The sequence below is a fragment of the Bemisia tabaci genome, chromosome 2 (genome assembly GCF_918797505.1).
Source record: "Bemisia tabaci chromosome 2, PGI_BMITA_v3".
In the NCBI taxonomy this organism is placed as follows: Eukaryota; Metazoa; Arthropoda; class Insecta; order Hemiptera; family Aleyrodidae; genus Bemisia; species Bemisia tabaci.
Window position 1 is genome coordinate 52291109 of NC_092794.1, and position 16402 is coordinate 52307510.

The window sequence follows — 16402 nt, forward strand, 5'->3', positions numbered from 1 at the left end:
TCACTAAATCAGTCTATTCCAATGAAAGGGGGGGGGGGGAGTGAATGGTGGGAAAACGATGGCAGTAAAAAACTACGATAATCAAATCGCAATCTCCCCTCACTTTCCAGAGATGCGTACTAAAAAGAAACGCATTTTAAAGTGGCATTGTGGTTTGTTTACTACTAGTGACATGAGCAAGATCCGATACGAATTTATTCAGGAGGTGGTTATGACCTTCATATTGTTTTCATGCACGAAGAGTATAAAAACATTTGACTAAAGTCGCAGGAACCTGTGTTCGCTTCTACAACTTTATCGCCTGGTGTAAAAATACCTAATTAAACAAACCTCTGCATAGTACCACATTATTAATAAATTATTTCAAGACTATCTCATACTTTGGTGCCGGATGATGTCATCCGATCTGGCTCGAGACCGGTGCGTTTTTTTGCGGAGAATTTTCTCATTTTGAACTTAGTATTCCTCGGTTTTAGAGTAACTTCCTCACTTTTTTGATAAGCGCATCGTATACTACGCGTCATTCATTCACCATAAGAAAGTGTATTTGCAGGTCAAAATTCACTCGAGGCTTAGTGACCCATTACATTAGAACAACTTGCTACTGGAGGGGATCAGAAATTTTTCAAAAACGGGGTCTCTCATTCCATCAGGGATGCACAAAGAGCCAATCAAGAAATATCTCTTTTAGGAAGAACTTAGGGATTTTGTGCAAGTCTGGCCCACACGAAGCTTCATGATCCATTATTGAAAGTTTTAGTTTAAGTTCGAAGCTCGTTTCGGCAATTCAGCGTTGGAAAGTTTGTACATTTTAATTCTGAAAAATGCTAATATCTTCAAAACCACTCCTCTCTTCTAAAACGACTCCAGTTAATTCAGAATTATTTTCTGAGGCACAGTATCAACAGTAAATGTTACTGAAGGATGAAATGAAAAAGATTATTAACTCTTTTCGACTGAGTCCAATAAGTTAACGCCGAGTTCGATCGGAAGAAACACGTGATACAACAATTTTGACTTCCGAGAAGATAAAATTGCACATCCACAAAATGAAGGAGAATCGTATTTCGACTGGCTTAGAGACTTCAACGCAGGGGTAGAAAGGTTTGATGGGGCAAAACGCGTGATACAACTATTCCGACTCCCGAGAAGATAAAATTGCATATCCACAAAATGAAGGAGAAGCGTATTTCGACTGGTTTAGAGACTTCAACGCAGGGGTAGAAAGGTTTGATGGGGCAAAACGCGTGATACAACTATTCTGACATCCGAGAAGATGAAATTGCATGACTACAAAATGGAAGAGAATTTTTTTCCGACTGACTCAGAGACTTTAACGCAGGAGTAGAAAAGTTTGATGAGGCAAAACGCGTCAACTATATTTCGACTTTCAAGAAGATAAAATCGCACATCCACAACAAAAAGGAGATTTTGTTTATGTTGATGATAATTATTATTTTTAATGAATAGCTTGCTGTTACTATCATCAAGATTATAAAAGTTAAAGCGAGAACTTTGTTTAATGGGGTGCCTTTGCTCTGTGTTATTCGAAAAATTCGTTTCGCCAATACCCAACTAAGCGGTTCGTGTAATTAAACGTTCGGTTTGTATAAACAAACTTATGAAAGAAGATTGGTTACATGAACCAAACGTTAGGTTACACGAATAAAAAAGCAGTGCGAACGCACTGCTTTTTAAATCTTAAATTTCAGAAAAAATTACGGCAAAAGCTTTTTTATTTATTGAGAAATTTACTACAAAAATTAAAAAATTACTGCGGTTGTGCGGTCTAAAATAACCACCCGTTTCAACCAACAGAATTGCTCCATTTCCCTTTGTCTTCGTTGTTATCCATTTCAATAATCATCCCGCAGGTGAATCAAAAATACAGATACTTACACAGGCAGGTGCCGCAGGTGAGAAAGCTTTCATTAAAATCTTCATAGTTAATGGAGACCGTTTCAACGAGGGTTGAGTTCATTCTACACCCAGTTCTGCAACAGAAAAAAGACGAACATCTGCCGTTAGAGAGCTATTAATTCCGAAAAAGATAAGACCTCATTGACATAGCTTATCATCAGGGGTCACACTTACTTGGCACCCCTCGGGCGAAAAAAAATGAACAAGTTCGTCGGTAGCCATTCTTGCAAGTTGGTAACACCGCATGGTTTCACCAATTTATATGCCTGAAAAACATTCGACAAACCTATACTGAGACAGGCTACCTCGCGTATAGAGTTGATTTAATTTGGTTGCTTTAAAGGGAAGAAAAAACAGTGTTATCGATAGTAATAATCGCCGCTTGAACAGGGTATCTTCAGGTCTGGAAAACCAAGAATTTCAGCAGGTCAGGGAATTCTTCCCCCGATTTTGTGGACAACATGTGTATTGTTTGTGTGCGACTCTTTCTCATTCTGATGTTTATTCCTCTCTTCCAGTTTTGCACTTCAATACGTAACCTCCAGTGGCCATAACCAGAGGGTATGGATTCGATCGACATGAATCGATCGACAAAAATTTAAAAAAACTGGTGTTGATTCGATCGACATGAATCGATCGAAAAATATAAAGATAAACCGATCGACATGATTCGATCGACACCGATTTGACCGACAAAATTCGACCGATTCATGGGTTTGCCGATCGACTCACCGGTTTCGTCGATAGATTAACACATTTGTCGATCGACTCACGGATTTATCGATCGAATCGCGGATTTTATCGATCGACTCGCGGATTTTATCGATCGATTTACGGAGTTGTCGGTCCATTCAATTTTGTCGATCGAATCGACACCGGTGTTTTGAACATTGATCGAGCAGTTCACGTCAATCGATTCACGTTTTTATTTTTCCATACACTCCTTCTTACAGTCCCTATAAAGGCTCTCCAGCCCTAAGCAGTCACAGCTGAGGCTACAAAGCCCAGTCAGGAAGACGGAAGAGTGAACCGCTGCAGTGGAAGGAAGCGAGGCCCTGATCTTAGCATTGCCTTTTCTGCCGAGTTTTTCCCAGATCCGAAGACGTGCGTCTGGTTTCGGCTCGTCGCTGATGCGTGGCGGCGGCGGGCAGGTGGACATCATGAGACCTCCGCGGACAGCTAGACTAACTGGCTCGGTGACGTCCGCTGCATCTTGATGCCCGATCCAGAAACGACAACGGCGACGCGACAGCTTATTTCCACGGCCCGCTCCCGCCCCGCCTTTCCTGCCGATGGAAATTCATTCGTAACGACGTCACGTAGCCCGTAAATCGCTTCGATCCGCTCGGCTCTTAACGAGCTGAGGATATTCTCAAACTTCCTGCCTTTTAATTGCGTCGCATGTGAAATACAATTTTTTCTTTCTTTCTTAGGCATATTGCATTCATCTACTTAAAAGTAATGATACGTTCGACTTCACAATATGCAGTAAACGAGGGAAAAACGGTTCGCATCGAAGTCATAGGCGGATTCAGATACTCTGAAAAAAGTATCACAATCCCAACTATACTCCTGGCTGATTTTGGCGCCAGATGTAAGGGTAGTTACACTAGCCAGAGGTATGGTTGATCCAACCACACTTACGGTAGACTTAACCGTACCTCTGACTGCAGGTGCAACTATTTTTGTATCTGGCGCCAAAAGCAACCAGGAGTACAGTTGGGATTGTGATACTTTTTTCCGTGTGCTTCGAACAGTAGGGGACGAAAGGCGAGTTCGCATGGCTTCCCCCAGAAAACTGTCGACATTTTGAGGAATCTTAAATTCAGTTTGAGTCAATATCGTCATGAAGAATAATTAAGTAATGAGCGTACTTTTTTTGCCATTCCTCTGTTCCTTCCTTCCTTTGTTCGGGAGGGGGGGGGGGGGGGCATAGATCCATTTAAAACTAAAGCCCTATGCCTACCGCAATAAACACCGGTTTGCGTCTCAGCCCCAAAGCGGTAAGTGTGCCAAACAAAACAGTTAGATTTGGCCAATTTACCTACCTCCTACCCATCGTGTGTTTCCGACGCAAAATCGAGTTTTGCGTGCATGTAATTATGCGAAACAGTAGGGCAAAATGTGCCTTTGGGTTATTCACAGACTTGAAAATTCGAAAATAAAACCAAAAATTATGGATTCGTCACGAACCCTGCGGAATAACATAAGAAACTTCATAAAGTTTATCACATTCAACCAAAATCAACCGAACTGAATCTTTCAGACATAGAACTGAACAACATACTGCCTTGAACATGTCCATGCAATTTTCGCTGAATTTTAAAGAGAGTTCAGGACACCATCTCAAATTTGAATGTGGCGTGGTAATCTAATAAGAATCAATTTAACAGTTCAGAAAATAGGCTACGTTAGATGCGGTTAGCGTGATTGCTTGTCGATTAGTTCCTCTTTAAGTTTTTTTGTGCTTTATCGTTCCTCTTTAAGTTTAGTTCGTAGATCCAACTTAGCTTTCATGCACACAACATTCATTGAGCTTTCAAAGTGATTTGGTGGCAAATTAAGCAAACAAGATGAAAAAGACAAATGAATTTGGCCACGAGTACTGCCAAGAAATGTTGAGTCGATACAATAAATAAATATATACAATTTCAAGACATCACAGAATTTTAAACAAATCGTTCGTTTCGAAACACCGGCTGGCATTTCAGACCCTAACATTCCTCGGTTCCGACTGCTCACGTGATGTGTCGTAGTTGATAATTGATGGGAAACGAGTGCCAATTGGACGTGTTCATACTAAAAGGAACTATGTTGCACGCAAACCCTATGCACATAGTTCCTTTTAGCATAAATACGTCCAATTATTCAACCTACCATTTACAAAGTCCGAGATGGTATTTTCTTATCAGCACTAACTTTTGGTTACTTAGTAAGCAGGCGGCCCTTCAATCCTACATAACTCCCCTGAAATGAAAACTATCGATTACAGAAAGAGATTTTTCCTGGTGATCATGATCAATAGCTACCCAGAGAACTTTCATTTCACGGGCTTCCCTATACATTGTGACCTATCAGGCGTTAATTTCCAACTTCCAATGTTGACGAATTGTTAACACACATCCCGTCGACGGGATGTGGTTGATGGCGGACATTTCACGGTTGAGCGACCAACGCGGCGCCAAGAGGGCCTTCGATTGAGCTTGAGCTAGTGTGCTTAACGATACCACTTTAAAATCGATTTTTCGACCCGAAAAATCGGAAAATTTGAGATCGATTCTACGAGCAGACACACGATTTAACTCGATCCGTGATCAGAATCGAATTATTTTGTCTGATATTGGCCAAAATTTAAAATAGTCAACGGCTTTTTATCGTACTTCAATCCCAGAAATCGAAGACATCGACTTTTTCGATCGATATAGAGTGGAAATCGATTTTGAGGCAAAGTCGATTTCCTGTCAAAAATCGCCATCACTAAGGTTCTGGCAGGATGTCTACTGGTAACCTGTCATTGAAATTTCTATTTAGTGCTTTTTCCTTAATTTCTCGAAAATTCCTCATTTTGAAGATTCTCAAAAATCCTTGCTTTCTCCTTACATTTCCTTGCCCTACACGCATATTTAACTGTATTCATATTAAAAGTGGAATGATGAAATTACGAAGGAATAAACCGAGAAACAAGATAAATCGAACCGGGAGCTAGATAAATGGATTGTTTTAAGAAATCGCATACCCCTAAACTACTTTGTAGATTTCATCACGAAAATCTCAAATTTCCGTACATTTTCCGTTCTTCCGTACCATAACCTCCCGAAATCCGTGCTTTTTCGGTGTTTCCGTACTTTTTCCGTACAGTAGACACCCTATTCTGGGCCAAAATCGAGAAACCACGTTTGGTTATAGTGGGAGTAGGGCGGTTCCTCAGGGAGGGCGATTGGGAGCAGCTCCCAACTGCGCGGCCCGCCCCGATTGGAAGTGAGATATTCGATCAATTGAATCGGCGTCGTTATTGACGATCCAGGATCGACCGATTCTGGGCCGCGCCGCGTCGCACCGTGGATCGAGTCAATTAGAAAAATAGGACATTCAATCTTGGACAAAAACTGCGAATTTTTATGTTTATCTCGTCAAATTTTAAACTCTAAGGGGTGCTTGTGGGAGACAATTTCACGAGAAAACCATTGGAACTACTTTTAGAACCTCAAATTTTTGTACGAACGGAGTTATAAACGTTTAAAGTTTCCGAATTTTGTCCGACCTCTCCTATCGACTCGATCTACTGTGCGTCGCGTCGGCTGATCGGAAAATGGGAGCGGACGTGGAAATGGAATTCAGCGGACCGGCGCTCATTCCTCGTCGCTCACGACTATTCGTGTTCGGGATAACTGCCGTGCTGAGTAAGAACGCCGTATGAGTCATTAAGCGTTGCCAAATTTCCTTCGACAAATCACGAAATTCATGGAAATATTTACATCTATCTTCTTCGATTTTTCAAAGGATTTTGTTCGTAATTTTATCTAAGGAGTCTGAAAATTTCAAGGAATAATATTCATACATATTTGTCTTCAAGAATAAATATTTTCAAGACAAATATTCGGCAACATTTGAGTGCTTATACGGCGTTCTTACTTAGCACGGCAGATTAGATTATCACGGATGCCGGCGCCGCGTCGGCGAAAATCACCCGTTTCGAGTCTGCACCTCGGAGGTCGTCGGGGCACCACCTTGACGTGGACGGGGTTTCCATGATTTCTTCATTTTCTCATTCCCTGACTCCAAGATTTCCCGCTCCCTCTTTATGCACTGAAATATCGAGGCCTTCGACCAAACCTCCACTTGAATTTTTCTGCCTCAGATTATACTGTTAAAAATAAAGGAGTGAAACTCGGTGCCGGACCCTGTATAACACCCAAAAACCCCGAGTTATAGCAATGCGAAGTGGAAGTCGCACCAGAAAAGCGCATGACACTCGTATGATGAATAGACTCGTATGACTAGAATATTGATTTCACTGGGGAAAAAAACACATTGGATCTAGAATCCAGACTCTTAAAAACATCGACAAAAAAAAGTTCTCTTGATTCAATCAGAATCTAGCTTCAATCAAGAACCAAGCCTCTTAATTTAAACGGATTTCGTTTTGATTCAAGCAAAAATCCGATTGAATCAAGAGTATTTTTTCTTGCCAACGTTTTCAAGAGTCTGGACTTTAGATCCAATGTGTTTTTTTTCCAGTGTTGGGACACAGAGATACATTTACTATGGAACAAAGATAACCAGGCGTCTTGCAGCATTTACCATACTTTCAGTGAAGTAGTGTACGTAGAGTTAATGTGTGATTGATACCTGTAGATTATACCTACGGTGGAAATTACCGTAACTCTGATCGCATTCACTAAAAGTATGGTAAAAGCTATAAGACGCTTGGTTACATGTACCCAACAGGATCTCTGTGTCCAAAATCAAGTGGACTCATGGTAGAATTTTACTCCATGAAAGGAGATTTCCTGTTGACTCGACGAAAATTCTCGTCCGGGGATCTAACGGAAATTTTCACTCCATGCGAGTGGGTTCCCGCGAAAAACATTCCAGACACGGTACAAGACCACCATGGTCGTTGATACACTTCCTTCCTGGATAAGAAAACGATGCATTCAATTCCTTGTATTGCAATCATCAAACTGAGACTAAGTCTGCGAATTGAAAAACCATCGACGTCCGAGTGCGGGGCATGCGCGGTTTGAAAAAAGAATCAAGCATTTTCTCACACGGGTGATACGAAATGCCTCTGACTAAATAAGGGAACCGAGGATGATGGCATGACTCTTGACAGTCGTGGCACGGAATCGACCATCGGATCCATTCGCGTGCCCCCCCCCCCCCCCCCGAAAGTTTCGACGGGAGACCCTTAAGCTACCGTGCTAAGAAAAAACACAATAAGAGTATCCTAACATTGCCAAATTTATCGTTATCTAACGTGAGTATCTATCCTTGAGACAGGGTTCATGATAGCGTGTCGGAACTAAATTCAAGGAATCTGCGGGGCTTTTCGGGGACTTATCTGGCACTTTCCACAGAATTGACACCAATCAAATCCAGGATCATAGACTGACCCGCTATGGGGTCAATCATCATCAGTCATCAACTACGTTGATGTATCGCCATCGAATTGAGCCATCCACTGCAGGGCCGGATTAAGGGGATGGCCACATGGGCCGCGGCTCATGGCGGCAAATCTAGAGGGCGGCAAATTTTGCAATTTTTTTAAATGTAGGTAAAAAAAAATATCGGATTTGGAAAATAAAATTACAAACGCGGAAAGGCGACGAAATCTCTCATTTCCTGAGAGTGTAGTAATTTTTAATTTTGTCGTCTTTCAGTGATACGAGAGACAGCACCTTTAATTAGTCGAGTTAAGAGAGAAACCAAACACGCAATTTGGATTGGAACGGCGCGGCGCAGAGAGCGATGATGACGAGGACTTAAGATGAAAAGGAGCAGCCATCGGCGCGGCGATCAGCATGTAACACATATCAGCGCCTACAAGACTGCACGAATACTTCACGCATTGCGTAAAACACAGTGCGGTCATTGCGGTCAGCGTGAAACGGATAGCGCCTACACGAATGCATGAATACTTCACGCCTTGCGCCAAATACAGTGCGGTCAGCGTGAAACGCATGGCGCCTACAAGACTCCGTGAATACTTCACGCATTGCGCCAAAAACGGTGCGGTCTGCGCGGGGCGGCGGCGGAAGTTAAAATCATTAAACCACATTCATGTTTGTTCTTTCATAATTTTTTCGTTCATTTCTTATAAATGGAAGGCCTTGTTGACAGGGCATCCCCAAAAAATGTGTTCAACACGAGTAAATGCGTCTTATGCACCTCTCCCCGCTGGCACGTTCACTTGATGGTTTTTATTGATGTTTCAATACGAATGAGAAGGGGGCGGCAAAATACAGGCGGCCCATGGGCGTCAAGTAGGTAAATCCGGTCCTGATCCATTGTGTAATTTTTTCCAATTTCCAAGCCTGACTTTTTTCCCCCACACCCTCTGGCTCTGACAAAACTTCAACTTGGATTTTTCTTCTTCTTTTAAGTACACAGTCTTATGCTAAACTTGGGACGAAATTTCCACCTCTAGAGGTTAATATGCAAAGACGCATTCGAAAATTATTCGATCTCTTTCGATGGGACCGGCTGAAGTTGCTGAGTCAACTTGCTAGTCGAGAATTTTCCTGATTTTTCCAGGTCGCCGTGCATTCCTTAGCTTTCCCGGACTTTTCAGGTTTTCCAGACCGCCACGCTGGAAACCTTGATAGTTGGGACGTAGATGCGACAGCGGTTTCATTCTACACTAATTTTCAGCGAGGAAACTAATCGAAGGTGAAAGAGCCAAGACACCAACTGATATCGATGCGGCGGTTTTTCAGAAAGATAGGAATTCGCTAATTTCCCAGGACATCTCAGGGTGTTCATTATCTTTTCATTTTCCGATTCCCTGACTTCCCTTGACATTCCAATTATATTGTTTTCCTTTCATTTGCACTGACTTCTGTTGAACGCTGCCCCTCGCGAAACCCTTGACGGTATTCCGGCGGGCTCATTATTGTTACTTGAAGCAATGGACAAAGAAGACAAAAAGAAAAAGGAAGGAACCTATTGGTTGAAATGTTTTGCTATTGACGAAAGGGGAAAATCATGGACTGACTATAGGATCTCTCGTGGTTTGCCATTAGTTGGACTACATTTTGCAAGTAGGAACTACAATTTCTGGATCAGTTTAGAAACAATGTGTTTCATTGATTTCCCTTGGCATATTTGTATTTTTCCAGATGGACCGGAACTTGGTGGCTCCTAATTACAAAATTTAGTCCAGTTATTTAGGCTATAATATACTTTTTTGTCCATTGCATCTACCCGCTTCCACCAACACGATTGCTCCATTATCTCTCAGTTTCTTCTGTCTACAGCTTTATCCATCCATTTCAAAAATCAGCTAGCAAATCGCCGGAAACCATGGTACAGGGTTGCCACAGAATTTGGAAATTAAATTCAGTGACATTTCCCTGACTTCCTTGACAAATTTAGGTGAAATTCCCTGACAATTAAAGGTATGCCAGATGGTTTAAAAGCCATAATTAGAAATAGTTTTCGGCCAAAATTTGCTGTTCGAAACGTCGAACTCACTCGAAAAAGCATATAGGGGTGATTTGACGATTTTTCTCTGACATTTTCGTCATTTTCCTTGTCATTTCCAGGTTTTCCCTGACTTTTTAAAATTCCCTAACATTTCCCGGTATTCCCGGACTGTGACAACCCTGCATCCGCTTCCACCAACAAGATCGCTCCATCATCTCTTCGTTTCTTTTATCTATAGCTTTGTCTATCCATTACAATAATAATCAGCCCTAAGAAGGCCGAAATCCATGCACTTCATCTTGGAAACAACCCTATCATTTCCCTCGTTCCAAGATTCCCTGCATCGCTGAAAACTCGGGAAGTCCCTGACATTTCCGCCCGTTTTTTCCTGACAATTCCCGGTTGTCCCGGTATTCCCTGACTGTGGCAACCCTGCATGCATGCACCCCACCTCGGAAGCAGCCCTAGCATTTCCAGATTTCCCTCGTTTCCAGATTCCCGGCATCTCTGGCAACTCTGATAGTCCCCTTGGCCTTCCGCAGATTTCCACAGCCTTGGGAAGGGCTCCCTCCGGTAGATGACGGCTGTCGGGGCCGAGCCCGTCGAGTCGAGTTGATGGCGGCGGCGGCGATGATGATGGCGGGGCCGACGACGACGACGACGACGCGACGCGCTAGGGAGGGCGATGGGTGGCGGGTGGCGGGCAGGGTTCGTTCACCTCCTGATAACGCTCCGAGTCGGCACCGGGCCGCGTATGCAAGCCCACTCCCCCGCTCGTCGCGGCAAGCGCCGGCCCCGGCCGTGCTCTCCCGACGGTCGAGCCTCTCAGGGTCTCGGGGGAACCCGCAGAGCCCTCATGCGATATCCTGCAGACCTCGCGCTGAAAGCTCCGTATCGTCAGTTTCAAGTGCCCTCGGAGCCGCCAGAGCATATTTGCGTATGCCCATCAGGAATGGACGAGGATCTATGCTTGCGTGGCTGCCCCGATCCCCCCCCAGGTCCAGTCTGACGTAAGGAACCGTCCATAGAGGGAGAGGCTCTAAATTTTGGCTTATTACCTTCACAGAAGGAAAAAAGGAGAAATCAGATAACGGAGTATTATAATAAGAAAAAGAAGAGGAAGAGGAAAGACGAGCACTGGAAAAAAACACTTTGGATCTAGAGTCCAGACTCTTGAAAACATTGACAAGAAAAAGGACTCTTGATTCAATCAGCTTTAAGCTTAAATCAAAAGGGAATCCGCTCAAATTCAGAGGCTTGGTTATTGATTTGATCGTAAATCTGATTGAATCAAGAGTATTTTTTCTTGTCGATGTTTTTAATAGTCTAGACTCTAGATCCAATGTGTTTTTTTTCCCAGTGAGGGAGAGGAGAAATTAACATGGGAACATCTAAGAATTTAACATAGAGGAAATGCGAAAAATGTTGGTGCCCCCAAAAATTGCCTAATATCCGGCCAAAACCGATTATTCACAACTTTTACAAGTTCGTAGTCGTGCTTGGTGGAAACGACGTCGTCCCTCTGCGACATAAGAACGTATCTCGATTTTCACGTAAGCCATGTTTTACATGTAAATCCATGCTTTCTGGAGCTTATGTGAAAATCAATATACGTCATCACGTCAAAAAAGCGACGACGAGTCAGGACCACGTCAGCTTTCTTCGGTTCGTTGGAATTGGACGTCAGCTCTTCTCGCGAATCGCGACTAGGAGCAACAAATTCGCGATTAAGCCGTTTCTCTCTCTCTTTTCCCATCTACCCCCCCCCCTCCTGGTCTCCTCTCTCCTACGCGACAGACGGCTTCGAGTTAATTAGCAGGAAAAGCTGATCGAAGTATGGCGCAGAGCTAAATTGCTGACAAGTCATAGCAATTTCCTTCGGACGTCCGGTGAAGATGCGCCTTAAGGTGATTCGTCCCGGGTTCTGGGCGGGGTCGAACTGGCGTGCGATGTATCGTATCGATTGAGTGAAAAATCGGGGCAGATTTTGACTCATTAGCCGAGAGAAGAACGATGTCCTCGGCGCGTGAGCCTAAAAAATCATTCTTGACTCGCGGAGAGAAATCAATGGCTTTATGAACCAATTAGTGGTTCATATAGAACATCACTAATAGTCGTAAATGAACTAATGATTCTCGGTCTGTGGTGATACTGCACTGGAAAAAAAACCACATTGGATCTAGAGTCTGGACTCTTAAAAACATCGACATGAAAAAATACTCTGGATTCAATCGGATTTTTGCTTAAATCAAGAACCAAGCCTCTTAATTTGAGCGGATTTCCTTTTAATTTAAGCAAAAATCTGATTGAATCAAGAGTATTTTTTCTTGTCGATGTTTTCAAGAGTCTGGACTCTAGATCCAATGTGTTTTTTTTTTTTTTTTCCAGTGTACGTCAAAGGATCGACGACAAGTGAAGGCGACTGTGTGAATCGCAGATTAATGCCTTGAATTTTTGTCTTCGCCTCCGACGGTGAAAACAACGCAGCTACGACCACTAAGCATCGCGAGATGGACGTGGAATGCATCCGATTTCCGCGACAGCGCGACAGGTCGGCGCTATATTCTTGGAGATGCTCGACATGAGTCATCATGAGAAGTTCCAGTTATTCGGACGATCTGGAGTGAAAAGCAACAGGAGTTGCGACGACAACCGGAGGAATTGGGTAAGCATCCCTACGATTTCCTTTGAAGCAGCTACGCAAGCGATGGTTCTTCTCGGCAAATGCGAAAAATCTCGGCAAATCTGTAATAAAAATTCAATTACTTGACAAAATGCTTGTGCAGCTGCTAGCAAGGATCGCTCGTCACAATAAACCGTATTTACTAGCAAGAATCATCAATCAGCCTAATTGCAATCCGCGTTGCCTGATTTCCTCCCATTTTATTATTTTTTCACTCACTGGGAAAAAAACATATTGGATCTAGAGTCCAGACTCTTGAAAACATTGACAAGAAAAAATACTCTTGATTCAATCAGAATTTTGCTTAAATCAAAAGGAAATCCGCTCAAATTAAGAGGCTTGGTTCTTGATTTAAGCAAAAATCCGATCGAATCAAGAGCATTTTTTCTTGTCGATGTTTTTAAGAGTCTGGACTCTAGATTCAATGTGTTTTTTTTCCAGTGTAACATAGCATGACGAAAATTTTTATTCGACTTTCGCTGGATTTTAAAGAACGCCAAGATGGCTCCGAAAATTTTACCCCAAGTTAGGTAGGTTCACCCCAAGCCTAAAACTTTCACACGTTTCAAATGTTTTCGCTTGGTTTACAGGTTAGGTTGGAGTTTCTCTCTCTAAACTCCTCTTTGTGCAGCCCCCCCCCCCCCTCCTTTTGTGTACATCACCTATGTAGGCTAACATAATACTGCCACATCAACAGAAGGACCATTTAAAACGCTCCCAGATCTCTATAAGTTCAATTAATAATTCCGAGAAAAATCAATAAGTTGCAAATTTTGTGAAAAATCAAAACTTGAAAGTTCACTTTCAATCTCCGCCAGCGGGGGATCTCCTCCATATAGCGACCTCAACTTTCCGAGCTTTTTTTTGAGCAAAGGAATTCCTTCCACAGAAAACCAACGTCACCATCGTGTTCCTTCACGAAGAAAAAAACTTCGTGCGTGGGACCCAAAGTTTAGGTCATATGGATCTCTGAAGTTTTCGGATTGAGCATCCGAACACTTGAGGTCCAGCTGCTGAGGTTTGGATCACACATCTGAAACTTCAGTTCTTACATCTGGAGTATTTCGGTTTTCACATCCGAAAAACTTCGGTTCTCACATCCGAAGTACTTCAGATGTAAGAACTGAAGTTTCATATGTGTGATCCGAACCTCGACAGCTAGACCTGAAGTGTTTAGATGCTCTATCCGAAAACTTCAGAGATCCATATGACCTAAACTTCGGGTCCCACGCACGAGGTTTTTTTCTTGGTGTTGCGATACTGTACGTAAGGGAAAGTACTTCAACCGCAAATCCCTAACGCTTGCAAGAGGTCCATTGAAGCCTATTTTTTTTCTTTTTTCTGTCTCCGCACTCGGTTCAAGCTCTCGGTAGACCCGCAGTCGGCACACAATGCGACGCGCGGCGCGGTGCGCTGACATTCTTCCTGGGATGGCGGGCGTATTAGCCGCGCCGTGGCATACGCGAGTGCAATTACGGAAACAAAGGAGAAACCATGCTACGAACTTGTCCTCTTTCGCTGCACCGACCGACGACGACGGCGACTTACTAAAAAGGCATGCGCCATGAGTCAGGGACTCCTCAGAGTCGGAGCTGGGAAGCCGCATGAGCATGCGGTTGCCACCGATTATCTTCCTCGCAGACTCCCTGGTCCAGACCTGCCTCCGCGGTAGGTACTCGAGAGAGGATCGCGCCGCAAACCCCGGGAACCCTTGCAAGTTGGCACCGCTGCACTGGTTTCCGTCTATTCGAATGTGGATGTAAGGCAAATTTTCGCGAGTAGATTTGGTCGACTTTTTCAACTAGATCGGCAGGGTTGCAAACTAATAAGAGAAAAACGCTCTGCTGTAGTCAAGAATTACAGCTGATTGATGCATTTCGGTCAACATTTGCATCCGTCCTCTTTTCAACCCACCTTGAGAGGTAGGCCGAGAATTTTGAATATGGTCGTCATTCCTGCCAGCATGAAAACCGAATGTCGAAGGCGCACCGTCACCCGGAGTGAATTTCGTTATGTTAGTTGTAACGTATAGATTATAATGATTTTCGTAAGTTTTTCAACAAGCACTTTCTGACAAAAAATGTGGAAAAATGCCAAACCAAACCAGAAAAGTTAAGTCGCGACGATTTCAAGTTAGTAGTTCACAGATTGTGTTTTTTGGACAACTATTACGACAATTTGGATCTAACATGCTTAGAGCACGAATGCTCAGATTATAATGCATCTTTAAGCACTAAAATGAACTAAATCGCTGGAGACTTATTCTCAATTAATTGCAATTCGTACCCACACGCTCTATCTACGAAAATTAGAACTTTTGCCTTAAATTCTCGAGTTTCATTTTTTTTTAATTTTATGAAATATCGCGTCGCGCCAATCATTTTATGTGTAAAACAAGAGAATGGAAAATAAATGCCTCAAACATTAGAAGTGAGGGGATATCATGTTCAAAAACCATCAAAATTCAGGGAATTTTGAACTCCAAAATGATTTGACACTACACTAGTGTCAATGACGATTCTTGACAGGTAGCAACGCTGTTTTTCCTTCATTTAAATAAACGTAAAACAATCGATTCTCAGTGAGGTAAAGTGCCTGCCCTAAAATCTTTTTTTTAATGGATTCAAACGGAGGTAAAATAGTGTTGACAACTTGGAAAGTCGCCACCGGTTAATGTTGATGTAGACAAATGGAGAATTTGCAAGGGTCTGAAATTTGATGAATTTCCTGTTTAAGTGGAATCCTCTGAGTGAACTGAACACGAAGATACCCTTGATTCATAAATTGAGCGATTATTAGAGGAGATATGACAAAATAACCGATTCTGCTAAAATACATGTGTTTAAATGGGAAATGCCGCCAGATGACGTCACAAGGCGGCGCATTTTCTCACTTTTAAATCAATTTTTCTCCAATTTCCCATGTCAGAAAAAAATTATGAAAAATATTGCGAACTCAGCTCATTAGGCACTTTCAGATGAAGCAATAAAAAAATTGCGTGCAAATTCTCCATTTCCGACATCCACGAGACGGGTTTTTTGTGAACGTCTCCGGGGAAACTCTTAAGGCTCATGCGTGGTGCGGGCTCGGAAAACTCGCAAGTTGACCCCTCGCTCGAGTAATTATTCATCCCCACCTCCGCGGCCACCATTTTGACTTAATCGATTACACTCACACTGTCTCCGGCCTCCGCGCTGAGCCAAGACGGCGCGGCGGCGACCGGCCCAAGAAGCTCAGCCCTCGAGTCCATACTCCGCACTCACGCTTAATGGAATTATCGTCGCTCCCCCGACGTAACGGCGTATCCCAATTTCAACGTGAGCCCTGTTCTCCGTATAACTCAATGCTTTCCAGGGCCCATGTGGAAATAGAGATACGCCCTTACGTTAGGGGGGCGTCGTTATAACCCAAGGAACTCGGCCACCTCGTCAGCGCGAAGCCTTTGAATCGGCTCTCGACGCAGGGTAAGGCACAGTATTATTCTACCGTTCTAAAGAAAAACGCCGTATGAACCTTCAGGCGTTGCAAAATTTCCTTAAACAAATCAACAATTTTCGGGAAATTTTGTGGATATTTTTCTTCCAATTTCTAAGATAATTTTGTTTGTAATTTGATCTTAAGTGTCTGAAAATTTCAAGTAAAAATATACAT

At 43.0% G+C, this 16402-nt stretch overlaps 1 protein-coding gene across 1 annotated transcript in view; it reads right to left on the bottom strand.

Moving 5' to 3' along the window:
* The window catches only part of LOC109036444 (tripartite motif-containing protein 2), a 66601-nt gene that overhangs the window by 24458 nt on the left and 25741 nt on the right, over nt 1-16402 (bottom strand). Inside the window, exon 3 of the mRNA XM_072297526.1 lies at nt 1900-1994. Within this exon, the coding sequence (XP_072153627.1) occupies nt 1900-1981 (82 nt within the window). The 5' untranslated portion in view covers nt 1982-1994. The remainder of the gene's footprint in view (nt 1-1899; nt 1995-16402) is intronic.